Source organism: Hemiscyllium ocellatum, chromosome 13, assembly GCF_020745735.1.
Source record: "Hemiscyllium ocellatum isolate sHemOce1 chromosome 13, sHemOce1.pat.X.cur, whole genome shotgun sequence".
NCBI lineage: Eukaryota > Metazoa > Chordata > Chondrichthyes > Orectolobiformes > Hemiscylliidae > Hemiscyllium > Hemiscyllium ocellatum.
The window spans coordinates 46,354,220-46,371,026 of record NC_083413.1 but is presented as its reverse complement, the minus strand read 5'-3'; the positions used below and the strand labels follow the sequence as shown (position 1 = coordinate 46,371,026).

The 16,807-nt window shown below is 40.3% G+C and overlaps 1 protein-coding gene across 1 annotated transcript in view; it reads left to right on the top strand.

The window, feature by feature from the left end:
• Window positions 1–14,645, top strand: part of si:ch211-51h4.2 (uncharacterized) — a 328,912-nt gene extending 314,267 nt beyond the window's left edge. The window contains exons 17-19 of the mRNA XM_060833912.1: window positions 848–951; window positions 8,957–9,096; window positions 14,554–14,645. Coding sequence (XP_060689895.1) covers window positions 848–951; window positions 8,957–9,096; window positions 14,554–14,645 — 336 coding nt within the window. The remainder of the gene's footprint in view (window positions 1–847; window positions 952–8,956; window positions 9,097–14,553) is intronic.
• Window positions 14,646–16,807: the final 2,162 nt, after the last annotated feature.

The following is a 16,807-nucleotide window of genomic DNA, read 5'->3' as shown; positions in this document are numbered from 1 at the left end:
AACAAAAGATGGCACACTTACAAACATTACTCTCCCACATGATAAACCACCAATGTAACAGATAGTGAGAACAGCCTGTCTGCCAATCACATCAAATTATTCTCTCCATCTGCAAATCAGAAACCTTATGTTGCATTTTCTATTTCAAATATTCTGAGAAATGATTGGATTTAGAGTCAAGACAAAATAGCAGTTCAATCAATCTTTCAGTAAAATATCAAAAAACTTTAGAAAAAAGTTTTGTTTCCTAATGGAGAAATTCAACAAACACACAGGCAGTGAATGTGTTTAGTAGTAATTATTGAAGTTAATTCTGCATTAAAAACCCAGTCATATTTCCTTCAACAAGCTGTAACCTTTTCAAGAGAATTTGAGACAACCGTGGAAGAGGAGAGTTTCTGCTAAGTCAGTGTGGTGGGAGAGTGCTTCAACAGCATATATTTGGAAATTGTTGTTTCACAACAGCAATTTCTGGATTTCCTTGTTATTCAGTGTACTCGTGCACTTCAGAGTCACTGTCAGTTTCAATCAGATATTGACAGTTTTGCTGCAAAATTTAGGCAATTCTAATTTGTCAACTGATGCACACATTTTTGACATTTAATATTTATTGACTTAGGAATGGGATGTGACTTGTCTTCAGTGAATCTGTATACAACGACTTCTTTATTCATTTGTAATGATCAGTTTTACTTTGACGAAATAGTTATCAATGAAAATCATCACCTTGTTGCAAGAACACTCCCCAACACGAGACAAAACTCAAAACATCATTCCTCTACTCTGATCAAAAGCTGTGAAATCATTTTGGTTGAGTTTTTTTTCATTATTGCTGCTTTTTCTACAGGGATTCGTTATTGTGCTTGATAAAGTCACCTCATTTGCTTTAAATCTTGAAGCTGGCCTCTTCATTTTCCTGATGCTGAGAAATTCTCGATCAGAGCCATATAAGTAAGTACATTTTCTAATTCTGTGTTAGTCAATGGAAGTATTATTCAAGATGAGAGAAACATAGTTAACTTCTTTGAATTTCAAAGAGACAGCAATTGATTGAGGTTTATAGAACTCTCTTTTATAAATTTCTATGAAGGGGGTTATGCGTAACCATTGTTCAAAAGGCTTGGTCATGATGGCAGTTCGATGATAAATGACAAAATACAGATGTTGCATCTTTAGAATATCAGATTGCTTTTAATTAGTGTATTCACTTGATATTTAATAACCAGAGTTATAGGATGCAGAATGCAAGGGTACAAAAACATGAAATTGATGGTGATGTTGACACTTAGCAGCACCTTTTTTTCATTGCATAAACAGGATACTTGATAACTACAAGCATGAACTGTTTATTCAATGCTGGAACAACTGCATTTGGCACATTCGTTAGTTACATTGTCACTTGTTTATGTCAGCTGTTCAGCCAGGAAGTGTTGAATGTGCATTAGTCTGTTAGTATCTGACTATAGAAATGATTGTGACAGTAGATCCTTCATCAGAATTTGAAACTAGAAAATAAGCTGCAGGGTGAGGCAGTGATATTTGAAACATTTGGCATAATGAGCAACCATACAGAAATGTGTTGTTGAAATGTCTAAAGGTTAAATGGATTAATTTTCTATGAGCAAATGTATAAGAGTTGACTTTTTTGTGACTGTAGAGAATGGCCGACAGCAGAAACAAGATTTTTATTAATCTCCTAACCGACCCCAGTTGCTAAGACACATTCTGAGGTTTGACAAGCAAGATCACATCTTTATAAAACCATGCTGGCTCCTTAAATTTTTCCTTTATTTAAATGCACGCTAATTTCATCGTCCATTACAAACTCTCAAATTCTCACCATCACAGAGAGCTTTACAAGATGGTCATTTTTTTACAACATTCCTACATTAGCTGCTGTGTAGTTCCCCAGTGCACATTCTGTTGGTTAAGCCCTGAAAACCTGCAGGTGACATGGAGCATGGAGAGAAGGGCAAACATTTGGATCAGTTGGCTCTGGAGAAATATTCACTCCCTTCCTGTCACCCCAGTAATTAATATCTGGGGAGGTCCATATGTAACCTACCACTGATTCAGGTCAGTAAGGAGCATGGTGAGTATGAATGGAGACTTCATCAGAGTGAGACACAGGCCAAATGAGTATAACTAAGAATTGGGTTCCCCATGCAAATCGGGACAGAGGTTCTTAACTAAGGTTTAGTGCCAGAAGTAAACAGTTCAGAGTGAGAGGTATGTGGGAGAGGATAGAAGGTGTGGATCGAGAAGCTGATCTACAGTGAGAGCAGTGCAGAGTGACATCACAAATCACAATGTGGCACGTGCTAGGAAGCCAGCGAATTTAGTGAGTAGGATTGGTGAATATTTATTGTCTTTCAAGTGAAAGGAAGCTCTTCAGCTTGTGCTTATGGTTTTGTTTTCTTTTATTCTTAAAAATGTAAGATTGATACTGGTGAGTTTTTTTCAATAGAACAATACAGAGTAAATAAATAAATAATCTAAAGTAATTAATAAATCAAAGTTATGATAGTGGTGGCGGGACAGGTGAACTGTTGCTGCAACCACCTACAGAAGCTGCTGAAAACCAAGGTGAGCCAGAGTGATCACATTTGCAATGAGTGTTTACAGCTCGAGGAATGACAGATCAAGGTTAAGGAGCTGGAATTTAAGCTGCGGATATTGTGCCACATCAGGGAAACAATCAGCTGCCAGGATACATTCCAGGAGGCAGTCACACCCCTCAAACTAGGGAATTGAAATTTGTGATCAGGAACAGCATGATGTGTCAGCAGGTGAGGCAGGTATGTGGACCCAAGTGTTTGCATTTGAGGAGGCTAACCTACTCAATTGTCCAACAGTTACAAGGGTCTTGCAAGCTGTGGGGGACCACAGGGAGGATGAGGTGATCTGAGCTCAGCACCACTGCACAGGGAGCCATTCAAATGGGGGAGAAAATGGGAAGAGAATCATAGGGGACAATATAATTAAAGGGATAGACATTGTCATCTGCAGCTCTCAGCAAGATTCCCAAAGGCTGCATTGCCTGCCCAGTGCCAGGGTTAAGGGCATCTCTTTGGAGCTAAAGAAGAACCTGGAGGGGACGGATCCAGTCATCATCCATGTTGATACTAGCAACATTGATAGTCCTAGAAAGGAGGTTCTGCCGAAAGATTTTAAACAGCTCGGAGCTACATTTAAAGGCAGAACTTTCAAGGTAATAATGGTCACAAGCCAACCATTATAGCGTAAATAATATCACGAAGTTAATTGTATGGCTCAAAGATTGGTGAGGGGTGGACTAGGGTTTAGTTCATGAGTACTGGCACCAGCTCTGGGGTTGAATAGATAAAAAGAGACCTGCTGAGTTTCTCCAGCACTTTGACGTTATTGGACAGCAAAGGAAAGTTAATACTTTGAATTCAATATGACTTCAGAATCATATGGTGACTGGTACAGCGGAAACAGCCACACTAGTTTTCTGTTATTACTGGGTAGAAAGAAGCTGTTCCACTGGGACAGGCATCATCAGAACCAATGAGGGACCCATGTCCTGGCAATCACATAACCAGCTTCACGGAGGGCTTTAAACTGATGAGACGATGGGAGAGTTTGGGAAATGGGAAAACCAGCTTATACAGTAAGAGGATATGACAGCATTGCAGGGAAAGTATTTGGATAATAGTAGCCGGAGTAGGACAGGAAGGGTGAAAAACTTTGGTGCTGGAAAAGTACAGTCAGTCAGGCAGCATCAGAGGAGCAGGAGAATTGACGTTTCGAGCATGAGCTCTTCATCAGGAATGAATGAAGTGGTAGTGTTTGAAACATCGACTCTGCTGCTCCTCGAATGCTGCCTGACTGGCTGTGCTTTTCCAGCGGCACACTGTTCAATTCTGATCTCCAGCATCTGCAGTCCTCACTTTCACAGACAGAGTATTCAAACATAACAATATAATAAAACAGTCAATGGGGGGAAGCAATGGTAAAAAGGCAAAATTAAATGTCTGTTCACTTGAATATAGTATGTGGAATGAAATTAGTAAATGGCACAAATACGAGTGCATGGATATGATCTTATAGCTGTCACAGAGACGTGATTGCAAAGAGGTCAAGGCTAGAAATCAAATACTTTGGTGTGAGACTTCTTTAAAAGACAGGCAGGAGGGAATAAGGACAATAGCAAGAAATTGTCTCAACTGGAAAATGTAGAATACGTATGGGTGGAGGTAAGAAATCACAAGGGGAGGATGACACTGGTGGGAGCAGGCTGTAGATTTCCTCCCCCCCCCCCCCCACCCCCACCAACCTCCCATTTCCTAGAATAATATGTTGTGGATCCAACCAGCGATGGGGCTCTTTTGGATCTGGTAATGTTTAATGAGGCAGGATTCATAGATTATCCGAGTAAACAATCCACTAGAAAATGGTGGCCATAACATGGTAGAATTTGAGGGAGAAATGTGGATCAGAAATAAGTGTGCTCAACTTAAATGAGGGTACTCACAAAGGAATGAGGGCAGAGATTGCTGAAGTGAATTGGGAAGCATTTAGCAACAAAGAGGAACAAAAGCAAACTTTGAAGAAAATAGCTTGTGATTCTCAAAAACATTGGTATTGTTAAATAAGGGAGTACAGTCTACTAAATTCCACCCCATGGTTTCTTGGTTCCCTTCAGTTTAAAAATACACACTTTTCTTCTCACTGTAGATGCCTTCTCAACCCAGCCACATCTCCAGAGCTTCTGAAAGAAGATCTCTCCTTTCAGACCAAGTCATAATATCCCAGTGAAACAAGAGTGTAATAAGGCTCTCCAATCATCATTAATGTCCCTAGGCCCTGACCTCCTGCACTACCACCAGCCCAATGTTTCCACGTAGTATTTGACAACAAGACTTAATTCAGCTTGAGAAATAACAATGGGCCAAATTTCAGTTGTCAAAGGTATCAAATTTTGTCCTTTGGACATTTCAAGATGAAATCTCACTTCATAGAGGCAGGTTTGAACTAAAACTTGGGGGTGGGAGCAAATTCTGAGAAGAGCACAATGATTTGACTCACCAATGTGTCCTGCCAGAGCGGGGGTATGTGGCAGCACTGGCTACCAACCAGCCTTGCTGGGGAGAAAATCTGCGGGACTCGAGGGAGTGATTGGAGTTGAAAAGTTATCACAATCTTCTGGACATCACAGAGACACCCCTCCTGAAGTCAAGATCCAGCAGGTATCTTGAAACAGCCTTGCATAGACCAGCAGGCTAGAAGCCAAATTTTCCCCCTTTTAAATTCCACTTCCAGAAGGACAAATCATGCCTGGCAGTTTTGTGAGGTTCGCTGCAGAACTGACAACCAATAGATAAAAAGTGTACATTCATCGACTTTGATTTCGATAGAACTAGCTTCTATTCTGCATTGGCTGGCTATTTGAAAATGCTAGGTGTAATATCAAAGAAATTGACTCATATTAACTCCAGTTTCAACCAGGCTCATTCATGCATTTTCAGTCAAATAGGTGCCTTGGTGCCTGATGAATGACAATAATTTCCTCCTCATCCCTCGAGTTCGATTCTTCTGTATATAATTGGAGCACAGATGTAATGAATCAGGAACAGAGTGATCCTGGCACAGCCCAAACTGAGTGTCAGCGAGCAGGCTATTGTTAAATAAATGCTACTTGACAATGTAGTCAATGGCTGCTTCCAACACTTTGATTGAGAGTTGACTGATAAAGTTATCAGATCTCTGTCCCGCCTTTTGTGGACAGGACATATGTGGGCCATTCTCCCGTGTTGGGTAGTTACCAGCATTGAAGCTATATTTGAACATCTTGGCTAAAGGCAATGTATAGCATACATATTATCCAGTGTTCCAGCTTAACAAGTTGACACCCAATTTTCAACTATATCTGGCACTGGTCCTGGTACATTCTCTTGTACTCGTCTTTGAATTGTGGTGATGGAAAACTGAATGAGAATAAAGCAGCAATAACGCTTCCTGAGTAATAAAGCTGTGGCGGGTAATCAGAAAGTTGTGGAGACAAGTATGATAGAAAGTACAACCAGGAAAGTTGAGAGTATTGTAACAATATAGTCTCTATGAAGTTAAAAATCACACAACACCAGGTTATAATCCAACAGGTTTATTTGGAGGTACTAGTTTCCAGAGCACTGCTCCCTCATCAGGTAGCTAGTGGCACAGGATCATTCAAGAATTTATAGCAAAAGATCATAGTGTCATGCAACTGATGTGATATATTGAACAAATCTAGACTGTTGTTAAGTCTTTTATCTTTTAGAATGGGTTGCAGGTATCAATTTATTAATATGTAAATCCCAGAATTTCTTTCAAGTCACATTCTCGAGATAACTTAAGGTTTTTAAAAAAAAAGTGGCAGCTCAGATAATGCATTAAAAGTGAGGTTAGAGTCTGTCTTTATTTCAATGCTTTGTCAGACTGGTTCTATTTCCAAGTAGGACTTTATAACATGTCAAATGGATTGACTACCTACATTGACTAGGCAAAAGTGAGGACTACAGATGCTGAAATCAGAGTCTAGATTAGAGTGGTGCTGGAAAAGCACAGCAGTTCAGGCAGTATCCGAGGGATAGGAAAATCGACATTTCGGGCAAAAGCACTTCATCAAGATTCCTGTGCTTTTCCAGCACCACTCTAATCTAGACACTGCCTACAATGATTATCTACAGATTGTGCGCTTTTTAAACAAATAGAATGTATCTGCAAATGCAAATTCACCCCATAGACTTGTGTGTGTGCATGCGCATGTGAGGAAGGGAGTGTGTGAATGCGTGCTTGGTAGAGTATCCGCTTGAGTGTGACAAAGTATAAGCCTGAGAGGGTGTATATATGGGTAAGAGTGTGTGTGTGTGTGTGTGTGCGTGTGTATAGTGTAGTGGGGTCACCTGTAGTGTGACATGAACCCACGGTCCCAATTTAAATCCATGAGTACCTAACTTGGCTATCAGCCTCTGCTCAGCCATTCTGTGTTGTTGCATATTCTAATCAGCGGTCAGGGACATTCGGCCTCGGATTTTTGGGTGACCATCCTCCACAAAACGGACTTCGGGATACGCAACAACGCAGAGTGGCTGAGCAAAGGCTGATAGCTAAGTTTGGTACCTATGAGGATGAACTTAACTAGGACTTTCGGTTCATGTCACACCACAGGTGACCACACTACACTACACACTCCCTCACACACAAGCACATATATCCTCTCTCAGACACACATACAGTCTCTCTCTCTCTCACATGCTCACCCACATGCACACCCTCTCACAGGCTTACACGCCATCACATACTTGCGCACACACTCTTTCACTTCCCTCACCTCCCTTCCTCCATCACTCCCCTCACCTCCCTCCCCTTCCCACTCCCCTCCCTCCATTTCCATCTCCCTCCCCTTCCCCTCCCTCCATCCCACCTCCTTCCCCTTTCCCTCCCTCCCATTCCCATCTCCCTCCCCTTCCCACTCCCCTCCCATCTCCCTCCCCTTTCCCTCCCTCTATTCCCACTCCCCTCCCTCCATTGCCATCACCGTCCCCTTCCAACTCCCCTTCCTCCATTCTATCTCCCTCCCCTTCCCACTCCCCTTCCATCCCCACTCCCCTGCCTCCCTCCCTTCCTCCCCTTCCCTCCCTCTCACACACACAAGTCTATGGGGTGAATTTGCATTTGCAAAATTGTATTTACAGATACATTCTGTTCTATTCAGAAAGTGCACAATCTGTGGGCAGTCAATGTGACGTTTTATAAATTCCTACTTTGGAACTAGAACCAGTCTGACTCAAGATTGGGGTACAGACAGATTCTAACCTCACACCTTTAATGCATTGTCTGAGCTGAGATGGTCACCTTTTTTAGGTCACTTAAAACCTTTAAGTTATCGCAGGAATGTGACTTGAAAGAAGTTCTGGGATTTACATATTAATGAATTGTTACCTGCAATTCATTTTAAAGATGAAAGACTTAACAGCAATCTAGGTTTGTTCAATATGTCTTATGATCCTGCTCCACGAGTTCCCTGATGAAGGAACAGCGCTCCAAAAGCTAGTGCTTTCAAATAAACCTGTTGTGTGATTTTTAACTTTGTACACCCCAGTCCAACATCAGCTTCTCCACATCACGTCTCTTTGATGTCATAAAATGCCTGAAGGGAAACAAAATTCCAAAGGAGGAGGAGTAGACAGATGTTGAGCTTTAAGTAAGGAATTAGGCATTCAGCTGAAGGTTTGGTCGCCGGTAGGGATTAAAATTGGGGCGATGTGAGAAAACAGAAATGGAAGGGTGGGGATATCGAGGTATTACTGACCCAGCTGTGCTGAATGCTTGGTACACTTTAGGATACAGTGGGGTTCTAACTTTGTGAGGTGGAAAGGGAAGTGAAAACTGTTGGGTTGCTTAATCCTTGGCTACTAAACACATCCATTTTTGCAATTTCACTTAGCTATGTCAATTTCTTGAACGTTTTACCCTTGTGTGCTGTTATCACCTTTCTCTTATATTCATGTTTTTAATTCTGATGTAAGGTCTACATTTAGAACATTAGTTAATTATTTCACAAGCAAACAAGCTGTATATGTGCACATTCTTTGTTGTTAAAATTGCTAATGATTTATTTATTCCAAATTGGTATACTGATATAAACATACTTAAATCACTAATCATAAAGGTTTTTAGCCTATGTATTCATTTATAATTGCAGTCAAAAACTTGCCAATATAAATTAGCTCATTCAGACATAAGTAGTTTTTTTAAAAAAAATATTTACTAGTTGGATATTAATTTCACTGTAGTATATAAAACTGAGATTTGAAACGTGAGATCACAAATGTAACAGAACAATAGCAATTATAAAACAAAGACCTTAAAATGTAAAACAGATTATGAGATGTATATATTTATATTTTGTCAAATCATTCTGAAACATTGATCACATTGTGTGTTTTAGGCTTATTACTGTGCCTTTACCTATGAGTTCAAGGATGTTTTTGTTGCACTGGCTTCTCCCAGTTTATTTCCTATTTGCTGTGGGATATGACATCTATCAAACTTTAGCATATGGTTGGCATCATTCATATTCATTGCCAGGTAATGGTACAGCCTGACGTTATACATTGGTTTCACCATAAGACTTAATGAAGCTTGATTAGTAAGATTTTGAAAGAAAAATGGTTAGGTGGATTTTACTGTAGCTATATTTTGTCAAATTCTTATTTATTCTGTTAACAATAACAGCATATGAAATAATTGTGTACTCTTTACAACTAAGCATATACATTTATTGTTGCCTCAACAATGTAACTCTGCAGTTTCCATGTAATACTTGACTGTTACAATTCATTGTATCCCAGAGTGGGTTAATAACAGACCGTGTGTATTTTATGGATAAGTATTACAACATCACTACTATTATTTGCATTAATTTATTTCCAGTTGTCCAGAGATAATAGAAAATAAATTTTGTACCAAATTTCATCTCAAAAAGCTTACTGTATTCTTAAAAACCTTGTGCAGTATACAAAAGTGAAATTGCGATTAAAGAATTTTACATCAATGCCTTATACCCATTGCCACATTGCTACATAACAATCACTGAGACTTGTTCAGGTATAGAAATCTTTACAAGTTGGACAACTTGCTGATGCTGTAAAAGCAGAGGTGTACATGGGAGAGGCACTGTTTTATGAGTACCAAACTAAAGTGCATTCATTCATTGTGTCAAATTGTATTAATCCTTGATTAGGTTATATCTGCATATTGTATCTACTGCCAAGATGATGCTGAGACAAGAAAATCTGAAACTAAAACACATGAATAAGAGTAGATCATAAAGATGCTTTAGAGAACTGTTAATGAGCATATGATTTTGATGAAGCAAAGTGGAAAAATTATTAGCATGGGTGGACAAGCCAGTAACTGGAGGACATCCAATTTAGTATCAACATCAAAAGAACAAGAGTGATTAAATAATTTGATGGTATCTCAATATGCAATGCCTACCAAAATGGTTGAGGAAGCAGAATCCATTATCAAATGGAATTAACAATTACTTGAAAAGTAAACATTTACAAATAGTGCAGGGAATTTGTGACTACATAGTGGCTTTTCTCAGTTATCCATCACAGCTGTGACGGACCAGCTCCACATGCTGCAAAATTCTGTTTTTACTTGGGCACAGCTTTGCAACAACTAAATTGTCGAATCCACTTGCTTGATATTTAAGCCAAATTTAAATCAATGAGAACTTAACTTCATCTTTAAGAATATGCTTAATTCACACCTCATGATTTGAAATAAAGAGTGCTTATTTTTTATTCATTTTGCGGGATATACACATCATCAGGTGGCTAGTATTTATCACCCATCCCTAGTTTCCTTTTGAAGAGGTGGTGAGCTGTCATCCTTGAACAGCTGCAGACCATCTGCTGTGGGTTGACCCACAATGCCATTCGGGAGGGAATTCCAAGATTTTGACCCAGCAACAGTGAAGGAATAGCGATCTACTTTCAAGTGAGGACGGTGAGTAGCTTAGAGGGGAACTTGAAGGTGATGTTGCAACCATATATCTGCTGCCCTTATCCTTCCAGATGGAAGTGATCATGAGTTTTGAAGGTGCTGTCTGATAACCTTTGAATTTCTGCAGTGCATCTTGTAGAAAGTACACATTGGTGGTGGAGGGGCTGGATGGTGTCAAGCTTCTTGTGTTGTTGGAGCTGCACCCATCCAGGCAAGTGGAGAGTATTCTATCAGACTCCTAACTTCTGTCTTGTAGATGATGGATAGGCTTTGGGGAGGCAGGTGGTGAGTTACTCACTACAGCATTCCTAGCTTCCGACTGCTACACTGTTTTTGTGGAGACTCCAGTTCAGTTTCTGGTCAATGGTAACATCCAAGCTGGTGATAGTGGAGGATTCAGTGATGGTAACATCTTTGAATGTCAAAGGAATGTGTTTAGTTTGTCTCTTTTATTGGTGATGGTCATAGCCTAGCACTTGTGTGGCATGAATGTCCAGATCTTTGCATTTAGTGCTCAGTATCTGAGTTGTTGCAAATGGTGCTGAACATTGGCAAATAGACCCTTTTCTGACCTTATAATGGACAGGAGGCCATTGATGATGCAGCTAAAGATGGTTGGGCCTATGACACTATCCTGAGAAACTCCTGCAGAGATGTCTTAATGCTGAAATGACCTTCAATAACCACAACCATCTTCCTATGTGCCTGGTATGACTCCAATACCCATTGATTTGGAGCTACCGGTGTTGGACTGGGGTGTACAAAGTTAAAAATCACACAACACCAGGTTATAGTTCAACAGGTTTAATTGGAAGCACACTAGCTTTCGGAGCAACATTCCTTTATCAAGTGATTGTGGAGGTCACACTTGTAAGGCACAGAATTTATAGCAAACATTTAGTGTGATGTAACTGAAATTATACATTGAAAAATACCTTGATTGTCTGTTGAGTCTTTCATCTGTTCAAATACCATCATAGTTTCACTTCTTTCATGTGTAAATCACAAAATCTTTTTTTAAAAAGTTGCATTCTCAGCTTAGCTAGACAATATGTTGAAGGCGTTAGCCCCCTGTGTTCTCTGTCTATGCCATGATGTTTAAGTTGTTATCTCACTTTTTAGATTAGAATCAGTTTTACATGAGTTCATGCAGTTTTTGAGCAAAGTACAACGTAACTCTGCAAGTACAAATTCACCCCACAAAATATATGTGCGCATGTGGGTCTGTGTGTCTGTCCATCTGAGTTGGGGGTTGTGAGAGAGAGAGCGTATAGTGTGTGGAGTGAGTATAGAGTGTCTTAAGTCTGTGAGGGGATGCATGTGGGAGCGTGTGCGCATGTCTGGGGTGGGGGGTTGCGAGTGTGTGTGTGTATGTATATGTGTGCATGTGTGTAGAGCGGTCTAAGTCTCTGAGAGGACGCCTGTGGGAGTGTGCGAATGTGTGTGTCTGTAAGGCTGTGTGTGTTGTGTGTAGTGCAATGGTGGTCACCTGTAATGTGACATGAACCCAAGGTTGAGGCCCTCCCTTTGGGTACCGAACTTAGCTATCAGCCTCTGCTCGGCCACTTTTCACTGCTCCCTGTCCTGAAGTCCGCCTTGGAGGATGGTCAGCCGAAGGTCCGAGGTCACATGTCCTGGACCAGTGAAGTGTTCCCCAACTGGGAGGGAACACTCCTGTCTGTTGATTGTTGTGCAGTGCCCATTCATCAGTTGTCGTAGCCTTTGCTCAGTTTCCCCAATGTACCATGCCTCAGGGCATCCTTGCCTGCAATGTATAAGATAGTATCTTATAAGATAAACTCTTCTCACTTTTTAGATTAGAATCAATCTAAATATCAGGTCATAGACAGAGAACACAGAGGGCCAACACCTTCAACATATTGTCTAGCTATCACCATTGTTAACAGCTAACCCGAGAATGCAACTTTTAAAAAAAGGTTTTGTGATTTACACATGAAAGAAGTGAAAGTATCACTGTATTCTAACAGATGAAAGGCTTAACAATCAATTTTTCAATGTATAATTTCAGTTACATCACACTGTAAATTTTTGCTATAAATTCTGTGTTACGATCGAGCCCTCCACTATCACCTGATGAAGGAACGTCGCTCCGAAAGCTAGTGTGCTTCCAATTAAATCTGTTGGACTATAACCTGATGTTGCGTGATTTTTATCTTGTACCGTGCCTCAGGGCATCCTTGCCTGCAACGTATATTGGGGAAACTGAGCAAAGGCTACGAGAACGGATGACTGGGCACCGCACAACAATCAACAGACAGGAGTGTTCCCTCCCAGTTAGGGAACACTTCAGTGGTCCAGGACATTCGACCTCGGACCTTCGGGTGACCATCCTCCAAGGCGGACTTCAGAGCAGGCAGCAGCAAAAAGTGACTGAGCAGAGGCTGATAGCTAAGTTCGGTACCCAAAGGGAGGGCCTCAAACCTTGGGTTCATGTCACATTGCAGGTGACCACCATTGCGCTATATATACATACACACATTCGCACACTTCTACAGGCATCCTCTCGGAGACTTAGACCACTCTACACACACTCTCACTTGCAACCTCCCACCCCACATACTCCCACATGCACTCCTTCACAGACTTATGACACTCTACACTCACTACACACACTATACACCCTCTCTCTCACACTCAGACAGACTCACATGCACACACACATTTTGTGGGGTGAATTTGTACTTGCAGTGTTACATTGTACTTTGCTCAAAAACTGCATGAATTCATGTAAAACTCTGTTATCTCACTTTTTAGATTAGAATCAATCTAAATATCATGGCACAGACAGAGAACACGGGGGCTAACACCTTCAACATATTACCTAGCTAACACCCATTGTTACAGCTAACCTGAGAATGCAACTTTTAAAAAAGGTTTTGTGATTTAAACATGAAAGAAGTGAAACTATGATGGTATTCGAACAGATGAAAGACTCAACAAACAATCAAGGTATTTTTCAATGTATAATTTCAGTTACATCGCACTGTAAACTTTTGCTATAAATTCTGTGCCTTACAATTGTGACCTCCACAATCACCTGATGAAGGAGCGGCACTCTGAAAGCTAGTGTGCTTCCAGTTAAACCTGTTGGACTATAACCTGGTATTGTGGGATTTTTTTAAGGCTGTCACTCTCATCTCACCTCTGGAATTCAGCTCCTTTGTCCATGTTTGAAATGAGGCTGTAATGAGGTCAGGAGCTGACAGAATCCAGGTTATTGCTGAGCAGGTACTGCTGGTCAGCACTATTAATAACCCCTTCCATCATTTTACTGATGATCAAGGGTAGACTAATAGGTCAGTAATTGGCTGAGTTTGTAACAATACTGAGCAGGATCAGGAATATTGTTGTTTAAAAATATCAGATGCTTAGATTTTAAAGAACTACTGATAAATTAAATCTTGTACAAATGAGCAAAAGTTTGTTTTTGTTTTGAAATTGCACTTATTCATTTTAATATTTAAAATCGAACAATATCATTTTGAAATACTTGACTAAAAATGACAAACCATTGAAACTGCAGAAAACATTAAATTACAGTGCTGATCTTTAACTCCTGGAGTCCAGGGCAAGCCAGATGTTTCAACCATGTATATTTAACTGATACTCATCTTTTCAATGTACTAATTTTGCATAGCTTTTGCATTAAGGGTCATATTAAAAAAATCTTTTACATGACACTTCAGGTCCTGCTTGCAAAATTGTTTTGCACCACATATTCAATTTACTTTCTTTAATTATGGTAAAGTTACAACATGGATCAACAATTCAACTGTTACCCACTGAATCGTTAATAATTCTGCTGTACCTTACTGAATGCCATTTCTTGCAAAAACATGTATAGTATCCATTGGTCAGTTATATTAATGAAATAAAAATAAGCAAGTTAATGCTGAATAATCATTGTCAGTTCATTATTGTTAAATCGTGCTATGGATGATACAGTTGGCTTTATTTATGCCAAACAAGTTTCAAGAATTTTTTCATTTTCTGAATTAACATTTTTAGAAAACCTTAAAGATTTGCCTTTTGAGGTTAACACACTGAATATTCAAATCAAGCAGCATTCTGTTAAGCGGCTACTATTTTCAAAATATTGATTAGGTATAAATCACAATTTTACTGTTGTGACAATTGATTTGTATGTTAAGGATATACTAATACTTGATATAATACCAAAAAAACCCATGTTGTTGAACAGATGCTTCTTACATCCTTCAATCAGTATCTGTCTTTAACTTTTGGAACAGTGATCACTCTCTACACAATCTGACAATAATCATCTGACGAAGGAATGCCACAATACTTTGTGGAATATCAGGAAGATGCATTGCACGTTGACTTTCTCTGAAGATGTTTTATAATGCATTAATCAATGTATCAAGTAGGGATAAAATAGTGAACAATGTTCCCTTGTATTTGAAAAAAAAATCAGTATGTTCTCCATGTATCCTTATTGAATGAGTTATTGTAATAGTAGGAGATGCAGAAAGATGGTTTTCCTTTATTGGGGAGTTTAGGAGCAGAAGGCGTAATTTTAGAATTATGGGGTGCATATTTAAGACAGAGGCGGGGAGAAATTTCTTCTGAGGGTAGTGAATAAATGGAATTCTTTACTGCAGAATGCTGTTAGGATTGGGTCATTAAGTATATTCAAGGCTGAGATGGATGGACTTTTCATCATAAAGGGAATCAAGGGTTATGGGGAAAAGGCAGGAAAGTGGACTTGAGGATTATCAAACGATGATGTCTTGAGGTGAGAGAGCATACAGTTAGTAATGCGGAGGGATTGTGAAGGAAGATGTTGCATCCAGCAGTGAGAGTGAAAGCAGTAGCCTTGGTGGGAGGTGGGTGTAGTAGCAGAGATCCTATAGGTGTGAGGTAGTAGAGGGATGATGATAACACTTGCCTGACAGAATGAAGGTCACTCAGCATTTGTGGACCTTCTTGCTCCAAATGCCTCCAGGTCACCTCACCTAAACTCCCATGGCCAACAGGTTCCACTGTGGGATGGGCTGCCTCCACTTCAGTTGCAGGAGAAGGTATTACTCTTAGACATATTGGGAGAGAAAGACAGACGACTGCCTAGTAGAGCACATAATCGCTATGGGTGACATATCCTTGTAAGAATATTATATTTGTAAATATATGTTCACTTTTCATCATCAGCTGTGTGAATAAATGCCTGTCTAGCTGCATCTGCAACACTGAAGGTACAAAGCCTTTGTTATCACTACACAAGGTTTAATGATTCAAGTGAGCAGCTCCTGCACCATTATGCATTTTATATGAATCTGGAAGGTGAGTGCTACTTTGGCAATGAGGCTCAATCTTGTGGTTTCCCTTCCACAGCAGTGGCTCTCAATAACCCATCCAATACGCCCAGTAATTTATTTTATTTTTAAAGGAGCAGACCTCTGCCTTCCAGTTTCAAATAAACATTGATGAAGTGCACAGCATATTAATGAGTGTGCACAGAACCTCTGAACAGCAGTAAGGCCCTGAAGCTTAGAGGAAACATTGGCCTCATCCCTTGACCTTGACCTTTAGTAGACGGTCCCTCAAAACTGATCCTAGCCACCCCTTTGAGCAGCTTAGACAGACAGCCCCAAACAACAGTCACCAAACCTGACTGATCTTGATACAGTTCCCCCATTGACTTACTGAAACTCTCTGGATTGGCTGGATTGGACCCATAGGGCTGACCATAGCCCAGTATCCAGACTATAGAGGTAGAGAACCCAGAGTGTGACCAGTCCCCACACTGATATCAGAAGCTTAACTTGATTTACCTTGGGTTCTCCTGTCTGAAGGGTGTCTCCCTTTACTGAAGACTACTCCTCTTAGACTTTGCGACAGGGTTATGTGCTTGAAGGACCAGCAGGGCGTTGGAACATCCGTGGACAGCGCAAGGTGCAGCATAGTAATATAGCATCCAGCTCCTTGAACTGCTGCCTGGCTTTGTGCAAGTGCTAAAAGACAAGGCAATACAGAAGAACTGTCAGTATTTAAACTCAGCTGAAGGTACACAGCCTTGTTGAATTCAGACCTGCTCAGTACACCGGCAATGTTGCAATGATGTAATGAAAGGTGCTTCACAATGAACAACATTGGAGTTCAAGATCATACTGAATGGTCCAGAGATGTATGATGATTCAATGAGACTGGTACATGACAAATGCCAATGTTTGTGAATGTGGAATGCACGTGGCTATTGTCCATGGAGTGTGTCCTGAAGGTAAAAGCACTGCTGCCTCACAGC